Source organism: Cololabis saira, chromosome 23 (assembly GCF_033807715.1).
Source record: "Cololabis saira isolate AMF1-May2022 chromosome 23, fColSai1.1, whole genome shotgun sequence".
NCBI classification, from domain to species: Eukaryota; Metazoa; Chordata; class Actinopteri; order Beloniformes; family Belonidae; genus Cololabis; species Cololabis saira.
Window position 1 is genome coordinate 9,838,651 of NC_084609.1, and position 17,293 is coordinate 9,855,943.

At 40.4% G+C, this 17,293-nt stretch overlaps 1 protein-coding gene across 1 annotated transcript; it reads right to left on the reverse strand.

Annotated features, from left to right (window-relative positions):
- Window positions 1-526: 526 nt before the first annotated feature.
- Window positions 527-16,977, reverse strand: LOC133424530 (G1/S-specific cyclin-D2-like). Its single transcript, XM_061715199.1, has 5 exons — window positions 16,611-16,977; window positions 15,451-15,666; window positions 10,049-10,208; window positions 6,678-6,826; window positions 527-3,325 (listed from the first exon to the last, which is right to left on the reverse strand). The coding sequence occupies exons 1-5, from the start codon at window positions 16,803-16,805 to the stop codon at window positions 3,161-3,163; spliced, it is 885 nt and encodes a 294-aa protein (XP_061571183.1). The 5' UTR covers window positions 16,806-16,977; the 3' UTR covers window positions 527-3,160.
- Window positions 16,978-17,293: the final 316 nt, after the last annotated feature.

Below are 17,293 nucleotides of genomic sequence, written 5' to 3' on the forward strand. Positions count from 1 at the left end.
CTGAAGTGGAAGGAGGGAAGATGCAAATCAATGAGCCACCATCCAGGAAGAAACAACAAAGATCAAGGAACATAAGATTGCCCCAAGGGCTAAACTGCTACATGAACGTCTCAGACACCAGAAACCCAGTGAAGACGTGGAGGAGGAACTATCTTGGAAGGAGAAGCCAATGCATGGCACATTACACAGGAGGCAGACGTGTGAGCTCCAAACCCACCAACCAGGATGAAACAGATTCAGAAAGCCACTCAGATAACACCTCCCCCAGAAGTGTAATGCCACATGACCGTCTAATCTAGTCTAGTCTGAAGGTCAGTTAGGAAGAGGAACCATGCTGGCCGAAGCTCCTGCAGGGAAAGCAGTGGAAGCCTAGACTGACGGCACAGATGCACCAAGACCCACGGGGGACAAAATCAAAGATTCCCATCCATGAGGGTGAAATCCTGGAACAGCTTTAGATTTAATCCTCCAATGACGACAGAAAACGGGTCAGAGCAATCAACATAAAAGATGACAAAGCAGACACTTGATTTTAGCCAATTTATTAAGGACAAATTGCCGAGGTACATTGTGTGGTTGCACATGGGTATAGCAGAGAAAAAGTTGGACTAACAACCACTTTGAACAATTGTAAAACTGATTATATGGGTACCTCAGAAATAAACATTCCTTTTTATTAAAACAGACTGATTCAAACATATCAAAGTCCTAATAGGAAACTTTTTTTTTGCCTTTGTGATACACAAATAACATACAGTATAGGATGTTTCTTTATTTAGCACCAGACATACGAAAGGACCCAATTTAAAGTATGCTGCAGGCACTTTTCATTTCTCAGTGGAATCTGGCAGCTGGCAATTCTCAACATCCAGACAGGAAAACAAAAAAAATAAGAAACCCGTTCAAAAAAAATCAGGAGTCAAGACAATGTGTGTGAAGTGACGTGTGATGAGGTAATGGTGATATGGACTCTCACTCTATCCAATTTAATTATCCTGAGGTACATACAGAAGCAGCAAGAGTATGATGGAGAAAAGATGGAACAAAAGATAACTAAAACAAACGAATAAAACATGCTAATTAAACAGTTCTGCAAACGAAAGTACTTCCAGTCCCGCACCAAACTGTGTTACGTTCCCTCCGGTACACAAACAACAGAAAAGCAGACTTGTTACATTTACAAAATTTCATAATATAGCAGCACACGAGTGAATGAGAGTAAGGCATTTTTGTGTAAGACTAGGAAAGAAAAGCTTAATAGCAGCAAGAGAATGTCGTATATAATCTACTGTTCTTACTTTGGAAACTTCTCAATCAGAACAGAACATTTAAATTTATTAACATTTTCAGTTTAAAGCACGTTTTGGGAAAAATAAACAAAACATTTGGCTTTTAGCACAGTTGAACATGCAGGAATACAGATCAGAAACTACATTTCTGTTATAAAATTGTAATGCGGATTTTCAAGCATTTCTGTTCATCAATCGGTTATATATATGTGTGTAAAATTCCCACAAATGGTTATTCTAAAACTGCAGTAAAGAAAGCAATATGCATAAAAAGAACAAAACGAGAATATTCAAGGGAGGCACGCTAGCTTCTGAAGGAACTAATGAAAAGGGGTCGTTATAAATCTAAAAAGGGGGGAAAGAAAAAGAAATTCAAGTTTAGGCTTAAATAAAAACGCACTGTGGTCTACATTTGACTTGGCTTGCCTTATTTAATAAACTATTACACTAGAGCGCCGATTATCCTGCGTCTACTTACCAGTTGAGGCACAGCTTTTGAGACAACGTGCGTCACCCCCTGGGAATCCAGCCCGTAAGGAAAGAAAACAAAATAAACCAAAAAAAAGAAGAAAAAAAAGCAAATAACTTAAAGAAAGGAAAATCAGATGACCCCAGAAAAAAAACAAAAACTACTACTATCCCCTTACCAATCTTAAGGAGCGTGTTTTAAAAGTGCATCAATATTGTTTCGATAAAAAGTTAAATGGTATAATCATTGACAGACATCAATCCTCCTCCTGTAAGTCACCCTAGTATTGTGCAACTGCAGAAACATTGTAAAGCTCAATCCTCAATGTTGATCACAATCACTCATCAACCCACACTTTTGCAATCTTTAACAACTTTCCAAATGCTTTCTTCATCCAAAACCTCTAAAAATCCTTTCGACCTGCTTCTGTTTTCTCTGAGACTTGGTTTAAAAAAAAAAAAAGAAGAAAATAATAAAAAAACAACTTTCCAGAACTCCTTTTTATTTAATAAACATGGCATCAGTGCTACCTGAGCCCGAAATCCCTTCCAAACAAACTACTGAACACTCCAAACTGCGCTCTAATACGTATGAGCTTAAGTAAAAACAGTACAATAACAACGCAGCCTTGCTAAACTCAAAAGGGACTCCGTTCCGGTCTGGAGTTCGCAGTGGAATCGAGACCTTTGTTCAAACAGACAATCGCCACCGCTCCACCCCTCGGACCTTCTCCCCGTCGTTCCTCTGCGAGCAGGCCCAGCCCACTCGGAGCCGGCATCCGTCTGCATAAATAGTAAGCAGTGCTACAGGTGCACGGTATGATCGACTGAGCAGTGCGCTCCAGCTGGATACCAGTTTGGTTTTAATGTCATGTACTGTATTATCAGCATTTCAATCACTGCTATATAGATTTTCAGATGAGGAAAAGAAAATAAAAATCCCACTGAAACTGTAATTTGATAACTGCTAACTAAAGGTGGTTAAAGAGTAACTAAATACTAGCTAAATATACATCATTTATTTTTATAAGAAATACGTATATTTCATATATTTAAGCTATTTTTTTTCAAGTATGAACATGTTTTCAGGTTTCCTCTCGAGGAACCTAAGGCACTATCAAGTTTTCAAAAATTAAACCATATTATTGTGGTGTTTTTTTTTAAATAGCTTGTAGGATTACATGTGGCCCGGACAAAAGGTGAAAACACACCTTAGACGGGTGTGGATGGGGCAAAAAAGGAGAAAAACTACAAATTTCTTAATTTCTAAAGTTCATAGATTGTCACACCACCACTTAAGTAGCAACTTGACAAAGAAAACGGTAGCTCTTGCCCTCTTCGCTCCCCGGCAGTTCATTGGTAGGCCGGCACGTGTGCTGTGCGAGTCAGATGATGGAGGCAGTTCATAAGTTGACATCACGCACATCTGTGGGGGTGCTGGACTGGTCCTGCTGCTCCCGGGCCTTGCTGCCGGCTCTGACCCCGGTCTCCTGGCGGTACTGCTGCCCCTGCTGCAGGCTGGAGGCCAGCACGCGCTCAATCTGCTCCTGGCACGCCCTCAAACAGTCCTGCAACAAGCGGAGATGCAGCATATTAAACATCCACACTTCTGTGCATCCTCTAAAAACACATGATCTTTATTTTAAAGTGCCTTTTATATTAATTAAAGACCTCTGATTAAAATGTCCCTTACCCAACATGTGACAGGTATTTAAGTCACACTAATTTGAACAACTTTAATAATGTCTTACCTAATAAACATACAAAAAAGGAATAATACAAATTTTAAGCGATTATATCCCAACTTGAGGCTTTCTAATGAGATTTATAGATAATTAAATATACCCAGTGGAGTCCACCTGTACACAAACACTAAAAAGGGAAAAAATGTTGGTATTTTTGCAGAAATCAACATGCAAGTTTTTCAACAGATCTGGTCACATGCCTGGCATACCAGCAGGGAATTATGCGTTTGGAGGTAGGTGGTCCTGTCTGAATCCCGACTACAACAAAGGGTACCAGCACACCCAGATGCAGAGCAAGCTGCTGCAGAGAAACTGCCCTTCAAGGAGCTCAACAAGTATTCTGATCTGATGGATGAAACAGAGCGGCGAACTACACAGTGGTGGACAGGAATCCTCCAACACCAGCCACATCTAGGCCTGTGTTGAAAAGATCGATTCTCCGAGTTTAAATCGATTCTCATATTAATTCCTAAAAATCAATTCATATGTCTAAAGATCGATTTAAAAAAAAAAAAAAAATCTCGTTTTTTTTCATCATTACATTACAACTTTTGGTAATTTTTTGTTTATGCCCAAAAAAGGAATATTTTGTAGGACACGAGAATAACTGGTGCCATGTTTTTGCCTTTAAATATGTTTAAATGTATGAAAACATTAAAGTTTTCAGTTATAATTGCATAAATTGTCTATATTTCTTTGCTTTATATACTGTCTTGGGGTTACATTTGCATAAATGTTAAAAACCAAATTCTCATAAATGGGGAAAAAATAAAAGTGATTTCATCCGTCTCTGTTTGCTGCCCCTGGATCTGTTTGATAATTCTGACCCACACGATGTTTCTGAAAGCAGTTCTATCAGCATTCTGGGAGCTGATTGGTCCTTACAGCATCATTAGCTGCCAATACTTGCTGTTGAATCTCAATATAATACTAGTATTAATATGTCGCATAACTAGACAGTCATACAATTCATGCAACAGCTGAAAAAAGTTTTCTTAACAGTAATCCAAATCAATATCGGATCGAATCAAAGCGTGATAATCGATTCTGAATCTTAAGAATCGGAATCGAATCAATTCTTGATATTTGAATCGACCCCCAGCCCTAGACACATCCACGTCTGTGATGTGCACAGAGGTTCAGACGGGCGGCCAGGAGCTCCCCAGCAGAGCTCTGGGGTCCATCAGACTACGGCAGAAGCAGATCTGAAACCCGAGATTCCCTTCCTCCACCCCCCACTTGGGTTTACACCACGGTCAATCCAAACGTGGAGGCCCAGAGGAAATGGCTTTGACCTACTGCACCCTGACTCTCCGAGTTTGGGTGTTAAACAGAACGCTGGACGGTGCGACCGGATGTTTTTGGACGGCTTCTCTGAGGAAAGGGGATCCTCTCTCCGTCCCTGTCCCCTCCCCACCCCTCCTTCAGGTCATTGGTGGAGATGTGGGAGGTCTGACTCCCTAAACCAACTGCGAGTCCCTTAAAAGAATCAGTCGTAGCTCGCAAAGAGGCCAACATTCCTTTAAAATGTACGAATAATTGGAACCCGATGGGCTGTAGTCTGTTGTGACGGCGGGGTTGCGGGGCCCATGTTGCTATGGCAACGTGACCACAACCTGGAAGGCAGTGCATTTCTACACCAAACTGTTATGTGTATTAGAAAATATTGTTGAAATAATAAAAACATATAGTCCTAGCGGCATCTTTCAACATGCAGTGACGTAGGGGAAATGCAGCTTAAATGCTAAATGTTTATAGGCATGTTATTATGAACTTATAGTGATGATTGATCACATAGAATTCCTGTAGTCTTTTTCTGTTATTGTAAAAAATCCACAGCCCTAAAAATGATCAGAGCACTGTAGCATGTGTACAAAACATTGTTTTATGCACACACGCATTTATTTTTATATACACACACACACACACATATATATATATACATATATATATATATATATATATATATATATATATATATATATATATATATATATATTTATTAGGGATGGGCGGTATGGACTAAAAAATGTATCACGATAATTTCTGGCATTTATCCCGATAACGATAAAAATTACGATAAAAAAATACCAATACAAAAAGTGTCATCAACGGGAATATTTCTTTCTTTCTTTCTTTCTTTCTTTCTTTTTTTCTTTCAGGCTCATTTCTTTCTCTCTTTCTTTCTGGCTCATTTCTTTCTTTCTTTCTTTCTTTCTTTCAGGCTCATTTCTTTCTTTCTTTCTTTCTTTCTTTCTTTCAGGCTCCTTTCTTTCTTTCTTTCAGGCTCCTTTCTTTCTTTCTTTCAGGCTCCTTTCTTTCTTTCTTTCAGGCTCCTTTCTTTCTTTCTTTCAGGCTCCTTTCTTTCTTTCTTTCAGGCTCCTTTCTTTCTTTCTTTCTTTCTTTCTTTCTTTCAGGCTCCTTTCTTTCTTTCTTTCTTTCAGGCTCATTTCTTTCTTTCCTTCTTTCTTTCTTTCAGGCTCATTTCTTTCTTTCAGGCTCATTTCTTTCTTTCCTTCTTTGTTTCAGGCTCATTTCTTTCTTTCTTTCTTTCTTTCTTTCTTTCTTTCTTTCTTTCTTTCCTTCTTTTTCTTGAAATAAACAGGTAACCTAGACACAAACTTAAACTTTAAACCTCAAACCTAATGAAGCCCATGAAAAATGAATTCAGAAGCTTCTAGCGGTTGAATCTAGAGCTATATATTGTGGTATATTCAGGAAGGACTGATGTAGAATATGCTGGTTTGTCTGCAGGTGTGACAGCAGCTTGGTTAACTTTCAGACTCTTCATCGGCCCCCACGAGTTAAGCTACTTCTTGCATTCGCTGCAAACGTATTCCTCCACCAGGAGGGGCACACTGCTAAAGTGGGAGCCATGCAAAGAAACTGCATGTGTCCTACCACAAGAATGTGGGACGCATTCCCTCTGCCGCTGCTCTTTATAGCAGCAGTCTGGCTCTCCAGCCAAAAAACCAAAAGGCTTTCTCTCCCTCTCCCTATGAGAAGTAAATGGCTTCAGTCTGCCACAACTGAAGTCGTCATTGTTGTGCACCGAGAAAGCCTTTCATGTCGCTGCCATGAGATGTTGCAACGATAGTAAAGCTTCAAGCGACGCATTGTTGCGGTGGCACAACTGTTGAGCGTTTTTACTCGTAACATGTGCTGCGACACTCACCACCTCGGTGTTGGTGATCTTGGCCAGCAGGTCTGTCAGGTTGTCTCGACTGAGCCTCTGGTCGTTGTGGTCCAGCTGCAGGCCGCAGACGGCGGCTCCTATGCTGCCGGTGGCGATCATCGAAGGAGGGTTCATTGCAAGGCGGTCATCTGGCGAGGAAAGACAATTAATGGGAAAAATTTAGTCCAGCTGCAGCTCTGGGGCCTGAGTGACACGCTAAAATCCCATCTTTAAATATGACACAACCAGAAAACAGCCCACAGGCAATGTGCGAGATGTATGACAGGTGAAAACGTCTGAATCATCCTCCAGTGTGCTGGCTGCGCTGGCCAAACCTAATTTTCCCACAGTCTGGATTTCAACAGACGGAGCTTGCACGGTGGAACCTGTGTGGTTTCCGTCTTAGAAACATCAGCTCTGATTACAAAAGCAGAGTAGGAAACCTCCTACTCGCTGAGCTATGAGCTCCAGGCACGACTCCCCTGAGCGCACGTCCAAGTCTGACAGACTTAAGCGACAACAGACCTGGATGGAGGAGGTGGAGCAGAGGAGGGGCAGGCCACGCAGAGCTCCACAAAGGAAAACCAGCACGTCCGCTTAAACGAATTAAACCATAAGCAAGTTTGCAGTCACAAAAAGAAGAATACGAACGTCTTTTATTGGTGTTTGAACTTCTTGTGTTTTGTCAGGACAGCTTGACTTAAAACTTCAAGGAGATGCTGACACCCTGGACCTGGCACAGGCTTTAAGAAAGGAACTGGACACCCCCCCCGCATGACCACCCTTATGGTTTCTGAAGAATCTGTTTGAACCCCCCGCCCCTTCTTTTATTCTGGCATCTGGACAGCACCAACTTGGCAGGAACGGACTGCCCAACCCCCGTAAATGGGCTGCAACTAGTTGGAAAAATTTACCCAATCTCCATAAGCTAGTCAAATTACGATGACTAAGACTCATATTAACCCACTAAGCTTTAATGACAAGTATGACTATGACGCATTCATTCTGATCGAATTTGCCCATCCATCCTTGTCTCTGATGTTGCCATGGAAACAATATTTGAAACGGGGCTCCAGGCGAGCCTTGAGGGTTGCTGGACTGGGGTTATAATAGTTTAGAATTTTTCATTTTAGTTTAGTTTTATTTCGTTTTGACTTTTTCTCCTTCAATTCAGTTAGTTTTAATTCGTTTTTTAGTGTGGGTTTGCTAGTTTTTATATTTTCAAAAATGCTTAGTTTTAGTTTAGTTTTTATTAGTTTTAGTTTTAACGTCACGGACCGTGAGGTGTTAAGGTGCCGTAGCTGCCAGTTGGAGATAAACGGCCAGAGCGGAATATATTGATCATACCAAGAGGCTTATATTGAGAGGGACGAAAACGGAGGAAATTATATCTATAATTTCAGTTCGTTTTAGTTAGTTTTCTAAACACGCAATATAGTTTCAGTTAGTAATCGTTTTTGTCTTTTAATTTTCGTTTTTATTTAGTTCAGTTAACAAAATCGTTTTTTCAATTTTAGTTTTCGTTATTTCGTTCGTTTTCGTGAACGATAATAACTCTGGGGTTCACCAGGCCTAACTCCTCTGGTTAGCTCCGTTAACGGCTTTTGCCTTTGGGTGAAAGAAGTTGCAAGTTTTATTGTCGGTACAATTAACAGCCCAAAAAAAAAAGCTATATTTTCTTTAAAATAAGGAATGACAGCGTCTAGTGGTCATTTGAGGAACTCCACCTCAGCTTCAAACAGAAAAACTGGACATTGCTCCTTGGTCTTTGACCATTTATTCAACTTCCTGAAGCAGACGATCCAGTTTTCACATTAGCCTCACACTGCGACTGGACGGATGTGCAGAGATGAGCTCCTTGCTGCAGAGCTCTCGTTTTTTCCCATTCTCAACAACTATTTCTGCGATTTAGGTGCATGAACACGAAGGTCTGAGAAACACTGCCTGAAAAGGTGAAGCTTCATCACCCAATGTAGACATTATTGTGACAGTCGATAATGAATAATTAAACCTAGCACACTGGCTTACACTACATCAAAATATGACTTAGATTTAATTGCACTGCATAAACACAACACATTAACTTCAGCAATGAAAGTATGCAGGACCACAGCACGAAACAATACAAAATAAATAACAGGCACACACTTAACAGGAGCCATGCTGCGCCTTCTGCCAATATAATGACAATTTTGTTGGCCTGACAGATTGAATTAAACCCTGGGGAAGAGTTTGCTCCACTACACCCCCCCCTCTCCTCAAGGGACCAGCTGTCCATAGGAGGAGCTACTCCAATATAAGAATAACATCTCAACTCCATATAAACTCCAAACATTTACATTACTGCAAAACCACAGCAGGCCTCCTCTTTTTTCTCTCACTGCGGCTGCTTGTGCTTGGGTAGAGGCAGCTGCTTATGAATAGCTGAAGCAACCACTGAAACACACCCAAATACGTTAAAAAAAAAAACTGACACTATAACTGCACTACACAGGCCATTAAACCCATTGAAAAAGCTTATGGTAGAAATAACTAGCTCCGGTAAACAAGTACTGATTGGACGGCTCTGACCACGCTGACCTCGGAGGAATTTCATCGCACCAAAGTCACCTCCTTTTGTTTTATTTGCTTCATTGAATTAACCAAAAGGAGTTAGAAGATGAAAGGTAGCTTTGTGACAAGAGTCCTCTATATTATGTGCATTAGATGATCCTGCAGCCGTATTTCTGTCCAGGATATGAAAATATTAGGGGGATTCCTAGCATAAGCAAAGGAATGCCATAAAAATTCACCTAAAAGAGAGGCCTGAGGGGGACATCGCCCCCCCCTCCACAACCAGAGTTTATTTTGGACATCAGGCCGCAATGGGAGGAAGAAGCAGGATCACTGGATCACTGCCTTGATTTCTTTTTTTTTTTCTTTACTGCAAGCTTCCCTGTCAACAAACGATGCAGGGGCGAGTTAGCGCAGGAGTTTAGCTGCACCTGAGCCGCTCACCTCCGTGAGCGTCTGCTGGAGTTCAACTAGCAGCGGGATGCAGTCATAGCCAGCGTATGCGGCTTATCTAAACACTGCGCTGATAGGAGTTTTCCCAGGAACTTCACCGGGGAACATGGATGAGCGCTTTAAAACAGCTGTGAGGAGGAAAAAGAGGAGGAAAAAAAATATAAAAAAAACTCTCTAAAGGATTGGGAAAGACAGTGGAGAAAGCTGCCTGTGGAGAAGAAAGGAGGTCACAGATGACTCACGATGAGGGAATGTGTGTGTGTGCGTGTGTGTGAGAGAATATTCCAGTGGATGCAGGAATATAAAGGCAGCAAATTAAGCGTTTGTGTGACCAAACGAGAACGAGGCATGTGGTTGTGTTTTACCTGTTGCGCAGAGGGCGATGAATGTCTGCGTGTGTTTGTGGACCATCGCCGACTTGTCTTTAGGAAGGGGCAGCCTGCGCATGATGTGCTCTATGAAATCATTAGGGATGACTGAGGCCATGTTCCACTTCAACTTCCCCAACACGACCAGTTCCCAGTCCTAAAGCACAGAAAGGATGATTTACAAAAAAAGCAGGAAGAAAAAAAAAAAAAAAGGCAGTCAGGTCAAACTGTGAATACACTCAGTCAAGAGGGTTAAATGGCATGCTGCCATGCCTTCATTGACCGTGAAAAAGATCAGAGCCTGTCCCTATTCCCAGAGGAAATAGCTCTGTAAGAAGAGTAACATTTCTTCATTTTATCTCTCCTCGCTGTATCTTATTATCTGCGTGCCTTTCTCATTCCTCGCATCCTTTGTGTTCATATCGCCGGCATGTGACAAGCTTTGCCCTGCTCAGAGGCCCTGCCAATGAGACAGCAAGCCCCTTCCTTCCTGTCACAAGCCTCAAATAGCTACAATGAGCTTGCAATGCACAGGCAGCAGCAGCAGCGCACGGACGACTCTCAAACCAGTCAGATGTTGCACTAGAAAGAAAAAGTGCAAAAGTGTACATGCTTCATCTTTTAATTTCCTGTCTCTCAATTCTTTTGTGTTTAGAAAGCACCGATTTACTAATGGTTTAATGTTCTTTAGCGTAGCTTTTAAACATTTTCAGTAACAGACGTAGCAGCAGTCTCTCAGATATATTCAATATCAGGATTAATATGATTATATTAACAGCTGTTGTCATTGATAGTTTATTCAAACTCTCAGCCCAGCGAAGAGCTGCTGCAGTAGTCCCTCCACCGCTAATGTCGACATTCATTACCATGTGCTGCATTTTTAAATCTAATTTGTGAATCTAAAATAGGACATTCATCAAATTCACCATGTTCTGAAGACTTTCCTGACTGATCTCCACTTGAATGTAATCAAAGTGGATGGTGCTCTGCTTGTGATGCTGGAAACACACCAACAGTTCGATTCCTCTAATCTCCTCAGAATCTGTCTGTAGTTGCAGAACATTTACACCCTTTACTACGAATAAACAGTTTATGCAACAATAAAGTTCAACTTTCCATGGAGATGGTATATTTCCTTGCATTTAGCCTTGGTATAACCATTATTATAATAACTGCTCTCCCACAAGCAGCTTATAATAGTAATAATAATAATAATAAATTGGTTCATAAAAGAAAAACCAATAACTTTATTTGCTTACTTTTCATTAATTGACCTTCATGTTATATAAGCGCTTTAAACTTGCCGTGTGAACTCTGTGACCCAGCACACGAGTAGACCGCCAAGTGCGCTGCATCTCGCCTCTAGACTGAAGTTCACCACAGCCCCATATTTGATAGCTAATGGTGTGAACGATGCAGCAGCGTTGATGTGTGAACTGACTTTTCAATAACCGAGTTCAAAGGTTTCGCAGAAACAACCACAACGCTTGGAGGAGCTGCAAAAAGTAGATAATTTTTTTTTTTTTTTTACATTTTGAAACAAATAAACTGCAATTGTTCATCGCTAAGCGCACCTTTGAAGCGTCCTTGTCAAACAAAAACATCTACAGACGTTAATTTGCTTCATGGTTTTTTTTTTGCACAATGTGCTGGTTGCTAAGTTCTTTTTTGCAGCATTTTAAAAAGAACTCCTCAAGTAAGAGTGACCAACACCAAGAGTAAATAAGAAAATCTTAAAAACAAGCCATCCATTTCTTGAACAAACACTACAAAATACTTAGGAACGGCAAGCTACATAGCTGGAGCATTAGCTTTAAACTCTTTTGAAGTGGTAGATAATCAAGCGCCCATAAATGTGGCGGGTTTGAATAACCATTTCCTACTCTGACTCATCACCTCCTCGTAAACGCTGGCCCGTTTGGTGTTAGTTCTGCTAATCTTTGTACTGTTCTTTAAGTAAAGCCAAAGCTGAGGACATTTTACTTCTGCATTACCAAATAAGTTATAATAAAAAAAAGTTATTTTAAATACCAATAATGTGCAACTAAATACATATATCGCTTAACGAGATTCTGAAATTTTAGTAATCTTGCAGAAAGACGGCGACCCCAAAGGTGGTATAGCAATCAAATAATAAGCATTATGTTAATTTCCTTCAAACAGAGGGTTGCAGTTTCATTTGCAGCATCAATGATGCTGTGGAGCTCTTACATATCAGCTCTCTCACATATCAGGTACAATAATCTGTCTCCATTAAGTTCTTCTTGTCTGGAACCAGCACTAAGAGAGCACTGGCTTGTAACCCCTAACAGTGATTTATGATTTTATATAGCACCTTTGCACAGTCACGTTGTAGTTGCTGGTTCTGCCCGTCTCTTGCTCTGTCACGCTAAAATTACACCCCCAACCACTAGGTGGGAGTACAGTTTGTATTCTGCAGCAGAGTAGCTTGCCTTGCACTGCCGAGCTGCCTTTTGTAAACTTCCTTCATAAACTACAGACGTTGCACAACTGAGCGACAAAGTTCCAACTTGCTTGTGCAAGTTGGAGCTGAGGAATGTTGAGCAACAGTAATTTTTACTGAAATTGCATATTTCTACCCGGTTTGACAATGCAAAGTAGTCGTGGGAAAGCTGGAGAAGGAAATTCAATGCAAACAAGCCGACCAATCACAAGTCTCCAACACCTTTCCAGCCAGGCTACGGTAGGAGTTACGAAGTAGAGATCCTGTCAACACACGACATCTGTCGTTGGTTCCACGTAGAAATATTAACTACTTTAAAGCATACTTTGAATTCTTGGGCAATGGGGGTTAAGGACATGATGGGGAATTATACCAATGACCTTCCAACTGGACAGCAACTGACTTTTTCCCCATGTATCATTTGGTATAAGAGCAATAGAGTTTATGAAGTTTTTTAAGTAGTTTCATTCCATTGGAATGAAAACAACTACTATCTTGAAAAGTGCACCAAAAATATCTTCAATGAGCAGATTTCTTTAGTACCGTTGGATCACAGACTAGGATCCAAGGTTGCAGATCTGTATCCATCATGCTCCATGCACCGTACCTCGGAGGTGTTGCACCTTCCTTAAGAGCGAGCCCTTAATACACCAGTGATTTGTCTAATATTTAAGAGAAATACAACTTCCTGTTTGCCATTTTTTTCCCTTTCCATGGGGAAGCTGGAAATTCCAAGTCCACAACAGTCATTAAATGTAGCATCTGCAGGGTAGCAGCGGTTCAATCATTACACAAAAACAAACAAAAAAAAAAACTGTGAAAAGAACTACAATTAAACACAGTTCTCAGTGGCCTCTACAAACGGGGAAAACACAGCTAATTCCTCCAAAGGTGGAGGGATTATGTGATTTAAAAAGATCTCGTATGCTTTTCCAGATTTTCAACGGTTCAAAAACTGACTTCAACTTACTATATCCAGATTTCTAGCCGTCAAACTGCCCAGCTTAAGAGGTACACGATTGATTAAATAAAAGAAAGTGCAGGCATACCAAGAGTTTGTAAGATTTTTCTTTCTTCTTTAAAATAACTTTGTGACAAAACAAGCAGAATTTGGAAATGCAGATTGGTCCGTTAAGCTCCTGTTGTGGAGCAACCCAACCAATGCACCTATCTGGATGTGGACTCAGTCCCAACCCGCTCAGACTTGATACGATTCAAAAAGAAACGCCATCCAATCCTGCGACTGGCAGTAAAGCAACATGAGTGGTAGCACGTTGCTCACTGGAGCACACAGAAGATTTAGGCTGCAAGATCCAACAGACCCAGAGTGTTCTTGGGTCACGATCAAAGTACAACAGCTCGATTGTGCTGCCTGATCAATATGAATAGGGATCATAATGACAGTGATGTCACTCCAGTCTTCCTATCTGCAGGGCGTTTTTTAACAACATGGACCAGTTCAACACATGACTCATGGTGAAATTGTTCCTAAAATAGAGATCAGTACCAACTGCCAGTGGTCAAACTGCAAACAAGGGAAATGTAAGTTTTTGAGACTAAAATTATCAATGTTCTCACTTCCTGGCCAGCTGCCTTGACAAACACCCCCTTGAACGCTTTCACGTCCAGCTGAAGTTCTCGCAGGGCCAAGTGCGTTCATTACAAAGAAGAGGTGCAACATCCTTCGCGGGCCTTGCTGCCTGCTCTGTGCATCCTGTGAGGATATCCAGGAATCTGGAGTCTTAGGACATTATGGAGTATCAAATGGAACAAATGTCATTTCCCTCAACAGCTGCAGGCGACGCAGGGATTTATAGAGAGCATGTGGAGGAGTTTTGTCAAAGTAAGATGCACGCTTTACTGCAGCATGTAAATTGGTCAGGAACTGAAATAATTTGCCAATTTATGGATAGATTGGTGGAATGCTGTACAATCTGCAATTATTCTGTTATTTAATTAATCAATTTATTTTCCAAAAACAGAAATGTCAGAACAACAGGCAAAGTCTCTTAGAGTACATGCTGCTATTCTTTGACTCCAAGATACAATTACGTTGCTTTCAAAATATAAGAAAATAAATTAAAATGTCATTACTAAGTGGCCAAATTGTTGTTATAAAAGATATTACATTTGATCAGTTATAAACTAAAGGATATTAAATTTGCCACCACATTAAACAAAAATGCAGCAAATTACCTTATCATTGGGGCCCCAAAGAGTTTTTGTCATTTTTTATCTGAAAAATGAATTCTTTTCTCTAAACTCTCAAAAATTATGAGCATCAACAAAACCAGTAAAATTAGCCAACATTTTTTCCCCTGATGAGAACCATGGGATACAGTCAAAAGCCGAAGAACATGATTGGATGTGGCCAGTTGTGATTGGTCGACTTGGGAAGATAACTAAGATAACTTGGAATTTGGCAAATTCTTTATCGAAAAGAATAGCTGAACCCAAATAGTCACAACCCAGAAAAATAAAATAAATACACAACATCTGTCCCTTAAATCAATAAGTACTTACTCCCTATTTCAGGGTTTCTTACTCTACTGAGGCTTAAATATTGTTCCTCACTTGTAAATAAAAGTACATTATTAGGGATGACTTGCTTATCTTATACCTTCAGGCTGGTTGAGACTAAACTATTTTGAGTTTTTATTGTTAGAAAAAAAAAATCCTGGCTGTAGATATATTTCAAAACACAGCACACCATTATTGTATACTGCATTACTGGCACTAGATGGCATCACACACCTCTGCAGTCCACATGGGTCCAAAGCATGGATGTGGCTGTGTTGTGCATAGCTCTGCTTATAAGGAAAATGGGATACTTCCTGTGAGACTAATTCAGCCTTTTAATGCTATAAAATCAACCAAAATGTGACACCACATTTTCATGCTCTGTGCATCCAAAGAATGGGGCCCAGTTTCTTACCAGCAGCTCCCGAGGTGTGATGGAGTTGTCTGTGTACATGCAGAGTTTGTCCGCTGATATGGGCCTACTGTCCTTTAACTTGGAAGCCAGGAACATGCACACGGCTCCCAGAAGCTGCAAAAAACTCTTTCTTGTGGGTGCAACTGCTAAAAATCTGTCCAAATAATTAATGGCTAATGGGAAGACGTCTTCATTAGTCTTCTCCTCCTCACACACCTGGAGAGACACAGGATAGGCATACATAAGGAAAAATATACACATTTTTTTTTTTTAAAGAAAGAAAACCACACACACATATCTTAGTCTAGATTTCTTTTACTTTCTTTTCAGGATCTGCTTTGAGCAAGAGTTGATATTTTTGCATGTGGAGGTGGGGGTTTTCGGTGCTTGTGAGTAATAGACTTAGCAAAGTTTAAATGATTCATTTCCACGTCCCTTTGCTGCACAAAAAGACTAAAAATGTAATGCAAGACAGAAACAAATTACTTGAAAAGGAAGTCGTTCACCCCCATCGTATTTCAAACTCCCTTCCTCGTTAGGGTTCGCCACATTGGAAAATATTAGAAAAAAAACCCAAATAAATCCTGTACAAACTATATAAAGCATGCATATTGTCCACATGATTCATGGCAACAATTCCCGACACTTGAAATAAGTTAATGTTTGCCAACTTTAAGCGACTTTTATCCTTTAAAATGAAAGTAGGTCTTGCATTCACGCAGCCTGCCTGAGCCACGAGCTCGAGTCACTTTCAAAAATTAATTAAAATTATTGTGCAGATCAATTGTGAGGTTTTCGATCATGTAAATTAAGAAAAACCCATCCTCTGTCGCCTGCACTCAATCATTTGGAAAAGTACCAACTCTGCAGCTATAAAGTTAAGTAAATAAGCAGCACGGCTGTTTCTTTGAAGCTCAACTTTCTTCGTGGTGGAATTTCCGACTCCCCCACGCCTTAAATGAGTCATTCTCATACAATTATCACACAGGTTAATATTAATGACACTTCAACATGAACTAAAGCACTCTTCAATAAAACAGATTTAGCGTGCAGATGAAAGAAAACATGCAAAAAAAAAAAATTTTTAAGAAGACGAAAAAAAAAAACGTGCTTTAGCTGAAGCTTAGGTTAGCCCATCAATGCAGAAAGACCCCACAAACCTCGTGCATCCAACCTGCAACCATTCGTCTCATATAAGGGTAAATATCCTTCTGGACCCGTTGGAAATATGAACATTGAGGTAAAAAGCTGTCCTCAATGGTTAATAAACTTTGTAAGACTCTCTCATCATTCAGGATGTTTGGGTCTGGCTGGGCTTTCACGGATGTGTCCGATTCCAAGCAATACAGCTCCATGACTCGATCCCCTTCTTTTCCCCCCCAATTTTCAATTGTTTTGTTACTAAATAATTAAAATAAGAAAATAAATATTGTCACAGCAGCTTCGAGAGCGGACAGGAGCAGAAGTCCCCAGGACGAAACATGAGGCGGAGACAACAGTGTTTGCTCCAGTCCTGCTGCTGCTCGATCTGCTTCTTCCTCCGGGCTGCCTGGGAGCCGCGACCAGCCCTTCAAATTAAAAGAGGACCTCATTTGACTTCCGGCTCATTTTTTGGCATTCTTCACCCATTAACCAATAATGTTTATTTATAAATGCATTTGTTACATAATTTGTTATTTATGAAGCTGAGTGCTGAACGTAGGAATGAAAATACATTTGAACAAAATAAAAGTATAAATTAGTGCTGCAGCTTTTTTGTGCGGTGAGGTAGCTACAACAAAATCATCGAAACATAAAATAGGAATAAAATATTGGTTTTGAAACTAAATATTTCTTCTCTGGT

What these genes read in the sequence shown, in the direction of transcription:
- LOC133424530 (XM_061715199.1), bottom strand. Translation starts at nt 16,805, where the DNA reads ATGGAGCTGTATTGCTTGGAATCGGACACATCCGTGAAAGCCCAGCCA. An exon ending in TTGCAGGTTGGATGCACGAG is followed by an intron (nt 15,667 to 16,610) that starts GTTTGTGGGGTC and finishes GTGTCTCTCCAG; the next exon opens with GTGTGTGAGGAGGAGAAGAC. An exon ending in CATCGCCCTCTGCGCAACAG is followed by an intron (nt 6,827 to 10,048) that starts GTAAAACACAAC and finishes TTTCCTCGCCAG; the next exon opens with ATGACCGCCTTGCAATGAAC.